The sequence below is a fragment of the Ambystoma mexicanum genome, chromosome 13 (assembly GCF_040938575.1).
Source record: "Ambystoma mexicanum isolate Mex_15411 chromosome 13, UKY_AmexF1_1, whole genome shotgun sequence".
Classification (NCBI taxonomy): Eukaryota; Metazoa; Chordata; class Amphibia; order Caudata; family Ambystomatidae; genus Ambystoma; species Ambystoma mexicanum.
In genome coordinates this window covers 740,939,109-740,953,200 of record NC_090938.1, presented here as the reverse complement: position 1 = coordinate 740,953,200, position 14,092 = coordinate 740,939,109, and the positions used below count along the sequence as shown (strand labels likewise).

Here is a 14,092-nt window from a genome sequence, read left to right as displayed (position 1 = left end):
TTCCTAGACTAGATAATGCAGCGACCTAACTCTTTCCTTGAATCACAGCTCAGGGTCTCTGTAAAATGGAAATCAATGTTTAGAACAATGTAGGATGACTATTTATCTTGTCCTCTTTCTCTTTCTCTCTCTAGGATGTGAAGAGTGTCTTGAGAAGGTACGTCTCCTCTTGCCTTGATGTGCCCTCAATGTGGACTCACTTTTATCCCGGTGGATGACCTCTGTTCCTCACATTTATTACACACTACAGACCCCGGCTCCATCTTAACTTCTGGGAGATTTAACATTTCTATGCGTGATTTAAAAATATAGACTCTGGGTTTTACATTACCGCTTGCAAGCTCACAGTGCAGGGCTCCTCCTTCTGTATAACCCTGTATACCCCCTGTATGCTTGCTTCCCTGACTTGCATTAGAACTTAGCTAATTCCATCATCAGCGATCCAAGGGAACTAGCAAAGATGGCTGACTTGTGGGTCTCTCACAGAGCTAACCACAGTGATCAGGGGACAGGTAAGGCAGGCCAACATTCTCCCTTCTTACAGGGCCTCAAAGTAGAAGTGGGTAACCCCTTGTGGCTGGGTCCAAAAAAAAGGATGGCACCACTAACTCAAAGGTGAGTGGTGGTTCCTCAGTAATTCCCAGACTCCCCAGCACCTGCTGGGACTGTGGAAAAACTGACCATCCCAGAGGTCAGCCTAGCTGCCCTAAAAAGCCTGCTGAGCAGAGTGCCTAAAGCATGGCCTCTGGTCACTGGGAGACTTGCCCTTGTGCAGACACCCCAGAGATTTCTTCAGCTTTGCTTAATGTGGGAGGGTCAAGCCCCAGAAAGGGGACAGAGAGGGGGGTATTTCCCTCCAATACTTAGTATGTCAATTCCATTATAGTGTACGGCCAACCTACCACTGGAATCAGAGACACTACTTCCAATACCACTGTTATTAACAGCACTTTCTTTGGGCCAGAGGTTTTAACAAATAGTCCTCTGCAGGCCACTAAGTTATCTAGTGCCCCCTTAAGACTTTCCCTGTCGCTTCAGATAGTTAATTGGAAGTTAGCTCTCCCTGTAAGTGTCCATGAAAATGTCCCTGGCAGTTTTTTCCTGGGAATGACTTGGAAGAGAGAGGTATCTTTTAAAGGCACCGCTCTCATCCTAGGAATTGTGAAGTTAAATTCCACCCCTGTGGGTTCCATGTGTTTTTACTGGGCATTTTTCATCACTGATTTGATTTTCACTGTTTCTTTCTGTAAAAGATGGGTGGAGGCCCATTAATATCCCTGATCCCCCAGCCCGCCAACCCCTCCCCTTCCAACCCCCACCTCAGTGAAAAATTGGCAGTAAACAAATACAATGAAAAATATATGTCAAAAAGTGATCCGTCTTTTAATCACCTACTAAAATCTCACCTGTCCTAAAAGTCGTATTGAAATGATCACCTACCTAAATCTCAACCTCATATACTTACACTTAATTTACCAAAAAATCGCCCCCCCCCCAAATCTCGCCTTTAGTATTTAACCATAAAGATTTGAAAGTGAAGCAATACAAAATGGGGCAATCCTCCCTTTACCCCCCAATTCTATCAGAATGTAGATATCCCCGAGCCCTCCCTCTCCTCCTGGGCATCTCCCATTCAGAATGTATCATGTAGAGATTCCTGAGCCCACCCTCTCCTCCCAGGGGGTCTCGCATTCAGAATGTATCATGTAGAGATTCCTGAGCCCACCCTCTCCTCCCAGGGGGTCTCGCATTCAGAATGTATCATGTAGAGATTCCTGAGCCCACCCTCTCCTCCCAGGAGGTCTCACATTCAGAATGTATCATGTAGAGATTTCCGGGCCCACCCTCTCATCCCTGGGGGTCTCTCATTCAGAATGTATCAGAATGTAGAGATTCCAGAGCCCACCCTCTCCTCCCAGGGGGTCTCTCATTCAGAATGTACCCGAATGTAGAGATTCCTGAGCCCACCCTCTCCTCCCAGGGGGTCTCTTATTCAGAATGTATCATGTAGAGATTCCCGGCCCACCCTCTCATCCCCGGGGTCTCTCATTCAGAATGTATCAGAATGTCGAGATTCCTGAGCCCACCCTCACATCCCCGCGGGTCCCTCATTCCGAATTTAGAGATTCCTTAGCCCACCCTCTCATCCCGGGGGGGGTCTCTGATTCAGAATGTAGAGATCCCTGAGCCCACCCTCTCATCCCCGGGGGTCTCTCATTCAGAAAGTATAAGAATGTAGAGATCCCTCTGCCCACTGTAAGAAAGGCATGGTATCAAAGCAAGACAGACACAAGTGATCACAGTTCAAGAGTGTTTATTAAACTGTAAAATGGGTGAGAAAAACGCCAAATCTAAACCTAAACCTGAGATGGGAGCAAGCTACGACCATCAAATAATAATAAAAGTGGAGTCTAGTCAAATAAAAAAGGCCTATACTAAGAAACCTATTGCCAATCCTTACTGCTATGTTACAGAATATGTGTACAGAATATGTGAGGGATAATGTTTTTTGTTAAAAAAAAAATGTTTTAAACAATTTTTATTAACTTTTATAAAAACCAATCAACACACAAAAACAAATTTAGCGGTGCATGTTACACATTTTGAATATTTCGTATCGTGTTAAACTATAACCGCTGCCTACCCTTTACCCTCCCCCCTTAACTTGAGCCTACTCCATTTCGCCTTCCGCCGTTACATCCTCTCGGGGTGTTCCCTCTTCCGTGCTCTGGGAGGTATCATCCCCGCTTAGGCATACCTGGGTGGATCCAAACAATGTGGCCACTAAATGCCTCCAGGCTGTCAATGTATCTGCCTCTTCCCCCCCCCCCTCTATTGGCTGCTTCAGTCCATACCACCGTTTCGGTTTCTGCCCACTTCTTGAGGTCATTCCACTACACCTCTACTTTTGGTCTGTTACATGCTTTCCAACCCATGGCAATCCTGCGCTTGGCCAGTATGTAAGCCAGGTCTTTAAGTTTGCCCACATGCTTTAGCTTGCGTGGTCTAGGAAACCCCCCCCCCCCAAGATACATGCCCACACCGATTCCACATCTAGCGTGATCCCCTTTTCTGTCAGGCGGTGGGCCACTTCTTTCCAGAATTTACTAATTTCCGGGCATGCCCAGAACATATGGGTCATTTCCGCATTCACTTCTCCACATTTGGGACATGATTGTATTTCTGTGTTTTTAAATCAGGCTATCTTCTGGGGGGTCATGTACACTTTATGGGTTACGTATAGCTGGATTTGTTGCAACCTTGCATTTCTGGACACCTTCTTATGGTACCTTTGAGCTCTCTCCCACAGCCCATCATTCATACATTCCCCCACTTCCTCTTCCCACTCCCATTTTAACTGGGTCACCTCTTTCCCAACCCTACTCATCGGCAGTTTGTAGATTCGGGAAACCTCGTGCCCTCCTTCTGCGATGTCATAGATTGTTTCGATGGTCGTATCTGGTTGGTCTTCCAGCACTATTTCAGACCATGTTTCTTTCACCCGTCGCACCAGTCTAGTATATGTAATATATTGCCCTTGATGTAGGCCGTTTCCTCTACCAATGCATTAAATTCCAGTATCTTCCCATCTTGTCATATGTCTCCCATTGTTGCAATACCCACCGATTCCCAGTGCATGCGTATTGTTTTCCTCAATTGCACGTCCCCTTTGGTTAGTGCTACTAGTGGTATCTGCGGGGAGCACGGGTCGGGTTCTCCATGGCCTGGCAAGCCTTCCGCCACATTTGCCATCCCAATTCCAACATTCTGGGACACCCCTTTAGCTCCGATTTGGGCAACCATATCCACTCATTCAAGAAGAATGGGGAACACTCTGACCTCAGCAGTCTGGACTCTGCTGTTGGGTCTTCCGATAGCCATTTGGCCACATATTGTAGCTGGCTGGCCCTGTGGTAGATCTCAAAGTTGGGAAGTTTTATGCCTCCTTTTGTCATATGTGTTTTGAAGTTTCCACAGGGCTATCCTATTCCTAGTGTTGTGCCAGATGAAGCCTCTGCATATGCTCTGGAGTTTGGCAAAGAATCGCTTAGGTATCATGTATGGTATATTTACAAAAAAGTGTATCAGCCTTGGTAATACAACCATTTTCAACAGGGCCGCTCTCCCTACCATTGCCAAAGGGAGCTTAGACCAGAATCTCATACTGTTCTCAATATTTGTTATTGCCTTCTCTGTGTTGTGGTTGTGTTCGTTCTCTGCTGTGTGATAGATATCTATCCCTAGGTATCTAAAGGTTTTGGTCTCCCAGGGTATTTGTAGAATGGGTAGATGCTCCCGCGGGATCCCTTTATATCTTCCCAGGGGGAATATGCACGATTTTTTGGGGTTGACTGCGATGCCCCTCCATTACTTCTAGGATGTATGGCAGTTTTTCCTCCGGGTATCTTAAATATAACAACATATCGTCCGCATACAACGAAATTAGGTGTGGCCCTCCTTTCGTAAAAATCCCCACCTCTCCGTACTGTTGTCTGAGGTATATCGGTAGGGGCTCTAATGCAAGGATATATAGCATCGGGGACCAAGGGCACCCCTGTCTGGTACCTCTACTAAGTTGCCACCTTTCCGAAATAACTGCTCCTGTCTTAACTCTGGCTAGTGGTGAGCTATATAATAGTTTAACCCATTTTAGATTCTCGGGCCCTATACCATATTCCTGTAAACCTGCTATCAGCCACGGCCATTTCACAGAGTCGAAGGCCTTCACTGCATCCAATGAAACTATTGCGACTTCTTGTGCCTCCCCTTCTGTCTGCTCTATGACCCGGTGAAGCCTCCTAAGATTGTCTGATATACTTCTATGTGGGACATATCCAGTTTGATCAGGATGTATAAGTTTGCTTATGACCGTCTCATTCTCCCGGCCAACACAGCCGTGAGTATTTTACTGTCCTGGTTCAGCATGGATAGCGGTCTATACGATCCGCGATCCATGCTCGGCTTGTTAGGTTTAAGAATCGTGAATGATTATCGCCTCCCTTAGGGATTCTGGCAACGTTCCGATTTCGAGAGCTTCATTTAACATGGTCAGTAGTGAGGGAAGCACTTCTGTCTTATATGTTTTATAGAACTCGCTAGGGAGTCCATCCACCCCCGGGGCTTTGCAAGTGGGCAATTCCTCGATCACTGCTTCTAGTTCCTCTAGTGTGATAGGGGCGTCTAAGTTCTCTCTCTCTTCAGCACTCAATTTGGGTAGGCCAATATCTTCCAGTGTTTCCACTATCTTGCTGCCTTTTCCTTCATCTGTATCTTCATACAATAATTTGTAAAACTCGAGGAAACCTTCATTCACTCGCTGCTGGGTATCAAGTATCTGCCCTCCTTCCCCTTGTATTGCTCTAATCGTCAGTCTTGGTGTTTCACTTTTGTACAACCATGCTAACAGCCTCCCCGGTTTGTCTCCGCCGGCGTGCTGCCTCTCTATGTATTTCTTATAATTTAGGTTGCATCCTCTCCCAGTGTCTTTCGCATATTTGCTGTAAATGGTTTATAGTATCCGCCTTGTCTAGGGAGTCAGCTTCACTGCGCGTGGCTGCCTCAAGTTCCTCCTCTGCCTTCTGCAGTTCTTGCAATATGCCCCTTTGCAGTCCTTTGGATTTAGCTATCGCTGATCCCCTCAGCACCACTTTGAATGCCTCCCATAGGGTGCCGGCCGCCTTTACGCTTCCAAGATTCTTTTCAAAATATTCAACAATCTCCCTCCTCAGGTCCCCTCTAAACAATGTGGGCCTCATTACAACCTGGGCGATATGGGATTACCAGCACCGGTAAGGGCACCGGTGCCGGTAATCCCTTAGCGCCCTATTATGAGGTCCCTTTGCGGGTCCTCCCTTAACGGCTGATAAAACCAGCCGTTAAGGACGGGACCCGCAAAGGGACCTCAGAGGCAATAACGGTACCGCAATTTGCGGTACCGTTATTGCCGCCTTCCCCCTTTCCCATTGAGCCCTATGGGGGCAAAAATGGGAAAGGGGAGGGGCCATGGTGAATGGGGAATAACCGCCCCGCCAACCTTGGAATGGGGCGGTAATTCCGCCATTCACCATGGCGGACTCCGGCGTCGACCACGGTGCTAATGGCGCCATGGTTAACACCGGAGTTGTAATGAGGCCCTGTGTCTTTTAATGCTTCGGCTCTCAGCCGCCACGTAGGCATTCTAGCTCTGGGGGCTTGATACTGCCATGTTAAGACCAGTGGTGAGTGGTCTGTAAGGATTCTCGCTCTATATTCAGTCTGCACTATCTCTCCTATCATTTCCCGGGGAGGCAAACATGTAATCTAACCGTGTATATAAATTATGTGGGGCCGAGTAATGCAAGTAATGTCTATCATATGGGTGGTGTAACCTCCACATGTCTTCTAGCTGAAAGACTTTCAACAAGGACTGCAAGGTTCTGGCTGCAGGGGTGGGTTCGTCCAATTTCCCGTCTGACCTGTCCACCCTGAGATTTAGCGTACAGTTGAAATCGCCTCCCCATATAACCGCACCCCCCCCAAGTATGGACTTATTTTACTGTATAGGGTCTTGAAGTAGGCCATAGTATCTTGGTTCGGGGCATATGTGTTAATAATGCACACCTCTGTTTTCTATTAGTCCCCGTAATGTCACCATCCTCCCATCCGACTCTACCGCAGATTGTAGCAGCTGAAAAGGGACATGTGGTGCTACCCAGAAGATTACCCCTCTAGCACATGCAAAGTATGTTGCTCCCACAGTAGTCCCTTTCCATTTCTTCCCTATCACCTCTTGTTTTTCTTTTGTGAGATGGGTTTCTTGTAGTAGAGCAATATCTATTTTCTGCCTCCTCAGGTACATCATGATTTTATTTCTCTTCAGATAACTATTTAACCCCCTGACATTCCAGGTAACTATCTTGAGGTCCCCCATCATTATCCATACCTAGTTCCGCTCCTGTCCCCTTTCATCTTCTGTATCTTGCGCTTCGGCGCATGGACGTAAGCTCATTCCTTAATTAAAACCACAGCACACCCTCCAACTCCCTTCCCACCCCCCCCACCCTTCCCATTCCCAACTGTTGCCCCGCTCCATCCCTGGACCTCAGGCCTTCCCGCATTTAGTACCTATTCGGCAGTGCCGATACTAGGGACTCAGCAGGGAGTTACCACACTATCAGCAACCCAACTAGACTATCTATAGGGGTATAAGAGTGAGTCCATCGTGCCTCCTGCTATTATGCTTCATTATGCTATGCCCATTCAGTTCTGCGTGCTCAGCCCACAGCCTATTACTTCCAGGTCTTATATTCAAGTCCCAATGTCAGTTTATACAGCACCTCGGATTCTGGGATCACGCCTCACTTATCTGTTCCGCCCTCTTTCTGGCTGTCTGTTCCTTACGGGCAATTCCGGGCATCCAGCCACTCTGTCGCATCTTCCGGGGTCTCAAAGAACAGGGCCCTGTTCTTATGAAACACTTTCAATTTCGCCGGGTACATCAGCATGTATTTGTAGTCTGCTTCACGCAGTCTCTTCTTCACTGTCCCATAGTTCAATCGCCGTACTGCACCAGAAGTGTATAATCTGGATATGCCGTGATAGATGCAGATGCTCTTTGTATTGTACCCCCTTTCCGGAAGTGTTCCAGGATCTTCTCTCTGTCTCAGTAATTCAGTATCTTGTCAATTATTGGCCTCAGGGGGGAACCAGGGGGAGGTTTCCTTGTAAGGGCTATGTGTGCTCTCTCCACTGCGAACCCTTGAGTGAGCGCCCCTCCTCCTATTTCCTGAAGCAAGATGGTCTCCGCGTAGTCCGTTGGGTTAGGTCCTTCCTCGCCCTCCGGAAGACCCACTATGCGTATGTTATTCCTCTGGGCGCGCCCTTCGGCTTCCTCTGCTCTATTTTCCAGGTTGCTTACTTGTCGCTTCAGTATGTGAATCTCTGAGGCGTGGGATGCACAAGCAGCTGTATTTGTGGTCACTGCTTTCTCCAGCTCGCCTGTGCATTCTGCTATTGTTCGTGCGTCTTGTCTGAGTAGGTTGACATCCTCTTGTACTGCGCCCACTTTATGCTCCAGCGTTGCCTTGAGTTCGGCCATGGCTGCCTCTAGTTTGGTTTCCCACGTTGCTTTCAAGTCCGCAATTGCGTCCAGGATCTGCTGATCATTGCGCGTTGGGGTTGTGTCTATTTGTGGGTTCCTGTCTTTATTCCTGGCCCCTTCCATTGGATGTGGGGTCTTCGTGAATTCCTCCAGTGTGGATTGCTACCCTTTAGTCTTGGGAAGTTTGGATGCCATCACAATGTCTCCGTTTGTTCCAGTTCAGAATGGCTGGGGTCTGATTTTTATCAATTGCACAATGGAGCCCTGCCAGTCTCATGAACTAAAGGCTCAGGAAGGGTTAGGGTGTGCTCCTCCGTGTTGTGGGCGTTTTGATGTTGTGGTTATGCCATTTCTCCAGCATGGGGTCTGGCATGGATTCACATGCTCATGAATATTCCCCGTCGTCAGGCTGGGAATCCTCGGTAAAGAAAAAACCAGTATCAGTTTCGTTTCTGATCTGTCTTTCGTAGTAGTAACCAATCACTGATCTCTGCGTCATACTGACCACAGCCAATGACTGCCCTCTACCTAAGCCCCGCCTCTGGCAGCCATCTTCAGATTTTTACCGCACGTTCATGTGTTGGGATCCTCGTGCTATTGCTCTCGAGCGTTAGTGCTATTTTTTCACGTTTTTTCTCAAAAGCTTCGTTCTTTCGGTCAAAAAGAGCCTCGAGCTCCACCGACTCTCCATCCGATCAACGGGGACCCGTGTCGGATTCGTCTACGCCCCTCAAGGGTGAAGATTTCGTCGAGCTACGCTTTTGGAGGACTCCAGAAGTTTCTCAGGCCCATCTCAGACATGGCCCAGGAGAAAGGAAGCTCGACGCCCGGAAAGCTGTTCAGGGTCTGCCCTGGATGCCAGCTGCAGAATGTCTTTAAGGAGGACGAACACTCCTTTTGTCTTTACTGCCTACATGAGGACAAGACGCACGTGGAAAAGGACTGTGCGTTTTGCGGCAACATGTCGGAGCGGACCATGAAGAACCGCCATCAACGTCTCGCCAACTGGCTGGAAGGGAAGAGCCCGTCTGGCGAGAAGAAGAGGAAGAAATCCGAGCGGTCTTCTAAGACCTTTGAGGATGCCCCGGCGACGGGGGTCCAACACAAGGCCAAGCACCGCGAGTCCGCTGGCACCGGGAGCGCCGAACGGTCGGGCTATATGGGCGCCAGGCAGGGCGCATCCTCCCCAGCACCATCAACCACGAGCCAACGCTCTGGTTCGGGTAAGAGGAAGGCCGAGCACCCGGCGAAGCTCCTGGAGAGGCCCCGGTCAAGCTCGAAGGCCCCATCGGAGGGGGAGCGAGGCAGTGTCCCCCCCCCTCAAGGAGAAGGCGGTGAGCGCACCTAAGGTGGTGAAAGGCTTAATCCATCCGGCCACGGCCTCTATCGAGACAGTCGCAGCGGCCCTGGCTCAGCCTGTGGAGGCTACACCAGTGGTGGCGACCTCGGGGCTCAGAGTATCCCTGCCACCGCGGAGGGAATCCTCTTTTATGCCCATCGACAGGACCCCCGTGAAACCTCCGGCGGAGAAGAAAAAGGGGGGGCAGGAGGTCGTCGTGGATTCGGCCTCAACCTCTGAGGAAGAGCTGATCGAGGTCTTAAGCCACGGCGTTGGCGTGGAAGAAGACCAGCCCGTCGGGAGGATTCCCGACGCAGGAGACGACGATATCGTCGGGGGTGCCGACGGGGCCCCTGACCGCCCGTCGGACTCCCTTCTACCAGCGCCGCAAGACAACTCGGCGGCCATTTTGTTGGCTATACAGTCCTTATGCTCGGAGATAAGGACGAGACTGCCGTTACCACCAGCGGAGGAACCACTCCCGTCGGGGGACCCGGAACCAGGCCCCTCTGGCAGCCCTCCCCCTAAGAAAAGAAGGATTCACCCTCCACCTCCTTTTCAGCCGTCGCGCCCCGTTCAGCCCTCCTCCCCGTCCACGACTCGAGGGGATGATACGGGGACTGACACGGCCGCGACGGGTACGGACGACGAGGTGTATGACGAGGATCTGCCGTCGTCACCTACCACCCGGGCTTCCCCGCCCGACGAGATTGGATCGTTTCACTCCATGATCGCCAGGGCATCCGAGCTCTTCCAGCTCTGCCCTGAGGAGAAGAAGAAGGAAGGTTTCCTTTATCAACGGCGCGAGGCCAAGAGGAAGACGGTCCTCGCCGTGCCTCTACTGGACGATATTTGGGATGAGGGCCTCGCCCTCCTCAAGAACCCATCCACGACGCCGGCTAGAAGAGACCGGTACGAGAAGAAGTACCGGGTCCCGGACGCGGCCCCCTTGTGCCTCCGGGCACAGCCGACCCCGGACTCCGTCGTCTCCGCGGCGGCCAGGAAGAAAGCGGGGGGGGTGCGGCCTCCACGTCGACTTCCCCGCCGGACGGCGAGGGAAAGAAATTGGATACGATGGGGCGCAGGGTCATCTCGTCTGCAGCGACGACGATTAAGGCGGCCAACGCCTTGGCTATCGTAGTCCGCTACGACAGGGAGCTGTGGTACAAACTGGCCCCCCTGCTGGACTTCCGACCGGACGACAAGAGGGCGGATGCCCTAGAGATCTTGCAGGAAGGTGAGGTGGCGTCGGACCACGCCATCACGATTGCGACGGACATCGCCGACACTGGATTTCGCCAGTTGGGCAACGGCGTGTGCCTTAGGCGGCGTGGATGGCTCAAGGCTACTGACTTCCGTCAAGACGTACAGACCAGAGTCTTGGACATGCCGTTCGATGGAAACAACCTGTTTGGGAAAACAGTGGACGATTCCCTTCAAGCCATCAAAGCGGACACGGAGACGGCCCGGGGGTTCTCCAGCAACGGCGGCCGCCTTTCGGAGCGGCGGAGGCAAGGGCGCCTCCAAAGGTTCCGGCGGCGGATTTTCCACCTACCGTCAAGCGGCCCGTTCGTCGTCGCAGGAAGCTTACAGGGGACGAGGCAAGTCAGGCGGACCCCGCCGTCGTCGCCAAGGAGGTCAAGGCGGCAAAGCCTCGTCGAAACAGGACTGAACCGGCCGTGGGGTCGGGCCCCCACCGAAGCACCCCCGTGGGAGGCCGGCTGGCGAGCTTCGTGGGCGTGTGGAAGTCCATCTCCACCGACCGTTAGGTGCTGGACACCCTAGCCCAGGGCCACGCGCTCGAGTTTCAAAGAAGGTGCCCGCGCGTCCCCCCTGTGGCCAGGAAAGAACTTCACGTCCCTCAGCTTCTCTTGGAGGTAAAGGCAATGCTCAGGAAGGGCGCCATCGAACTCGTCCCAAAGAGGCTTCGGGGCTCCGGAGTTTACTCAAGATACTTCCTCGTGAAGAAGAAGACGGGAGGATGGCGCCCCATCCTAGACCTAAGACGACTGAACAAGTTCATCAAGGCACAGAAGTTCTGGATGGTCACCCTCCAGCACGTCCTGGGTCAGCTGGAGGAGGGCGACTTCCTGTCGTCGTTGGATTTGGAGGATGCCTACTTCCATATTCCCATCCTAAAGGGGCACCGAAAGTTTCTCAGATTCGTGGTCCAAGGGTGTCACTATCAGTTCAGAGCCCTTCCCTTCGGACTACGGTCGGCACCCAGGGTATTCACCAAGTGCCTCGCACCGGTGGCGGCGCAGCTGCGCCGAGAGGGGATCCACATCTACCCCTACCTGGACGACTGGCTCATCCGAGCCAAGACGAGGGAGCTCGCCGTGGAGCACACGGCAAGGACCGTCCAACTTCTCACGGACCTGGGATTCTCTGTGAACTACGCCAAGTCCCACCTGGTGCCCGCGCAAGACGCACTGTTTCTGGGAGCGAAGCTCGACAGTGTCCCTTCTGGCCTCCCCGTCGAAGGAAAGGACCAGGGCCATTCTGGGCAAGGTACAGCGGATGTTGGTTGTGGACGCGGCCAAGGTGAGGTCCATCAAGTCCCTCCTCGGAATGATGTCTTCTTGCATCTACCTCATCCCCCTGTGCAGGCTCCGGATGCGCCCGTTGCAGGAGTTCCTGGACGTGCGCTGGATCCAGACGACGGGCAGCTTCGAGGAGAGGATCACACTCGACGAGAGCTTCCGACGATCGATCTGGTGGTGGGGCACCCGCGCGCATCTGACGGCGGGCATGGACTTCCAGACCCCAGGCCACCAGGAGACAGTGACCACGGATGCCTCCCTGGAAGGATGGGGAGCGCACACCGAAAATCTGCACGCCAGAGGCGTTTGGCTCCCGACGGAGAAGTCCCTCCATATCAACGTCCTGGAGCTCCGTGCAGTGTTTTGGGCCCTCAGGTCCTTCCTTCCGTCCCTCAAGGGCAAGGTGGTGAGGATCTTCACCGACAACACCACCACCATGTTTTACATCAGGAAACAGGGCGGAACCAGGTCCCCAGCCCTGTCCAAGGAGGCGCAGGACCTGTGGCATTGGGCCGTCGCCCAAAGGATGTTTCTGGTGCCGTTTCATCTGGCAGGGATAAAAAACACCATTGCCGACTCACTCAGCAGGGAGCTGCGCTCGTGCCACGAGTGGGAACTACGGCAGGATCTAGTGGACCGCCTCTTCCGACGGTGGGGCACACCCCAGATCGATCTGTTCGCGACGGCGACAAACTCCAAGTGCCGGAGGTTCGCCAGCAGGTTTCCCCAGCCGAGGAGCATGGGCGATGCTTTCTCGTTCCCCTGGGAGGGCCTGTTCCTATACGCGTTCCCTCCATTGCCACTGCTGATCCGGCTCATCAACCAGCTCAAGAGGTCACGGTGCAGGATGATCCTCGTCGCACCAGCGTGGCCGAGGCAGATATGGTTCCCGGACCTTCTGGACTTGTCAGCGTCCCCGTCAATCAAGCTGCCAGTGGACGCGGATCTGCTCTCCAGGGAAGGAGGCGCCATCCTCCACCACGACCCGAAGTCGCTGAACTTGCAGGCCTGGCTCCTGCAGCGTTAGAGTTTGGAGGATACGACATACCGGCCGATTGCAGAGAGGTTCTTGCAAAGGCCAGGGCGTCCTCGACTCTTAAATGCTACGGACACAAATGGAAGAGGTTCTCTGTCTGGTGCCACGCACAGAAGATTAACCCTCTACGGATTACGGCTCCCCAAGTACTGCCGTACCTACTGACGCTGGCCAAAGCTGGACTGGCGCAAGCGTCCATCAAGATTCATCTTGCTGCGATCTCCCGATACACCAGAACCACGGGGCGGACGTCCTTGTGGTCTCATCGTCTGGTGAAAGAGTTCATGAAGGGACTGTTCAGATCGTTCCCGCCGGTGAAGGCTCCGGCCCCGGCGTGGGAGCTCAACGTGGTGCTGACCAAGCTCATGGGACCTCCGTTCGAGCCTCTGCACTCAGCCCCGTTGAAGTTCTTGTCGTGAAAAACAGCGTTTCTTGTGGCCATCACCTCCGCACGACGGGTGGGAGAGATCCAGGCCCTTTCCTGCAAGGCCCCGTACTTGAATTTTCACGACATGAGGGTAGTGCTCAGGACGCACCCCTCCTTCATGCCCAAGGTGCCGTCGGACTTCCACCTCAACGAACCCTTGGTGTTGCCTGTTTCCTTCCCGTCGCCTTCGTCGCCGGCTGAGAGGACTTTGCACTCGCTGGATGTGGCTAGAGCGCTGAAGTTCTACGTGGACCGCACAAAGTGTTTTCGGAAGACGTTACAACTCTTTGTGAACTTTGGACCTGTCAATCAGGGGAAGGCTCTCTCGAAGGCTTCCATTTCCAGATGGCTCTCCGGCTGTATCATGTACTGTCATCGGTTGGCAAACCTACCGCTGCCTGGCCGTCCAAGAGCCCATTCCACCAGAGCGATCGCAGCTACCACGGCGTTCCTATCTGGTGTGCCCCTGCTGGACATCTGCAGGGCTGCTACGTGGAGGTCGACGCACACCTTCACGAAATTCTACTGCGTCGATCGGGATTCCAGGGAGGAGTCCAGGGTCGGCCAAGCAGTGCTGCGCAACCTGTTCGCCTAAGGTGAGCCTGGTGAGGAGGTAAGATTTGCTTAATGTTGAGTTTGATGTAATGCTTAATGTTGAGCCTTTGCC

The 14,092-nt window shown here is 52.5% G+C and overlaps 1 protein-coding gene across 3 annotated transcripts in view; it reads left to right on the top strand.

Annotated features, from left to right (window-relative positions):
• Positions 1–14,092, top strand: part of LOC138521875 (E3 ubiquitin-protein ligase TRIM39-like) — a 498,159-nt gene that overhangs the window by 415,296 nt on the left and 68,771 nt on the right. For all 3 annotated transcript variants that reach the window (XR_011283148.1, XR_011283149.1, XM_069635032.1), the window contains exon 4: positions 135–157. Coding sequence is in view for 1 of the 3 variants with exons in the window: in XM_069635032.1 (XP_069491133.1) it covers positions 135–157 (23 nt within the window). In the remaining 2 variants the exon portion in view is untranslated. The remainder of the gene's footprint in view (positions 1–134; positions 158–14,092) is intronic.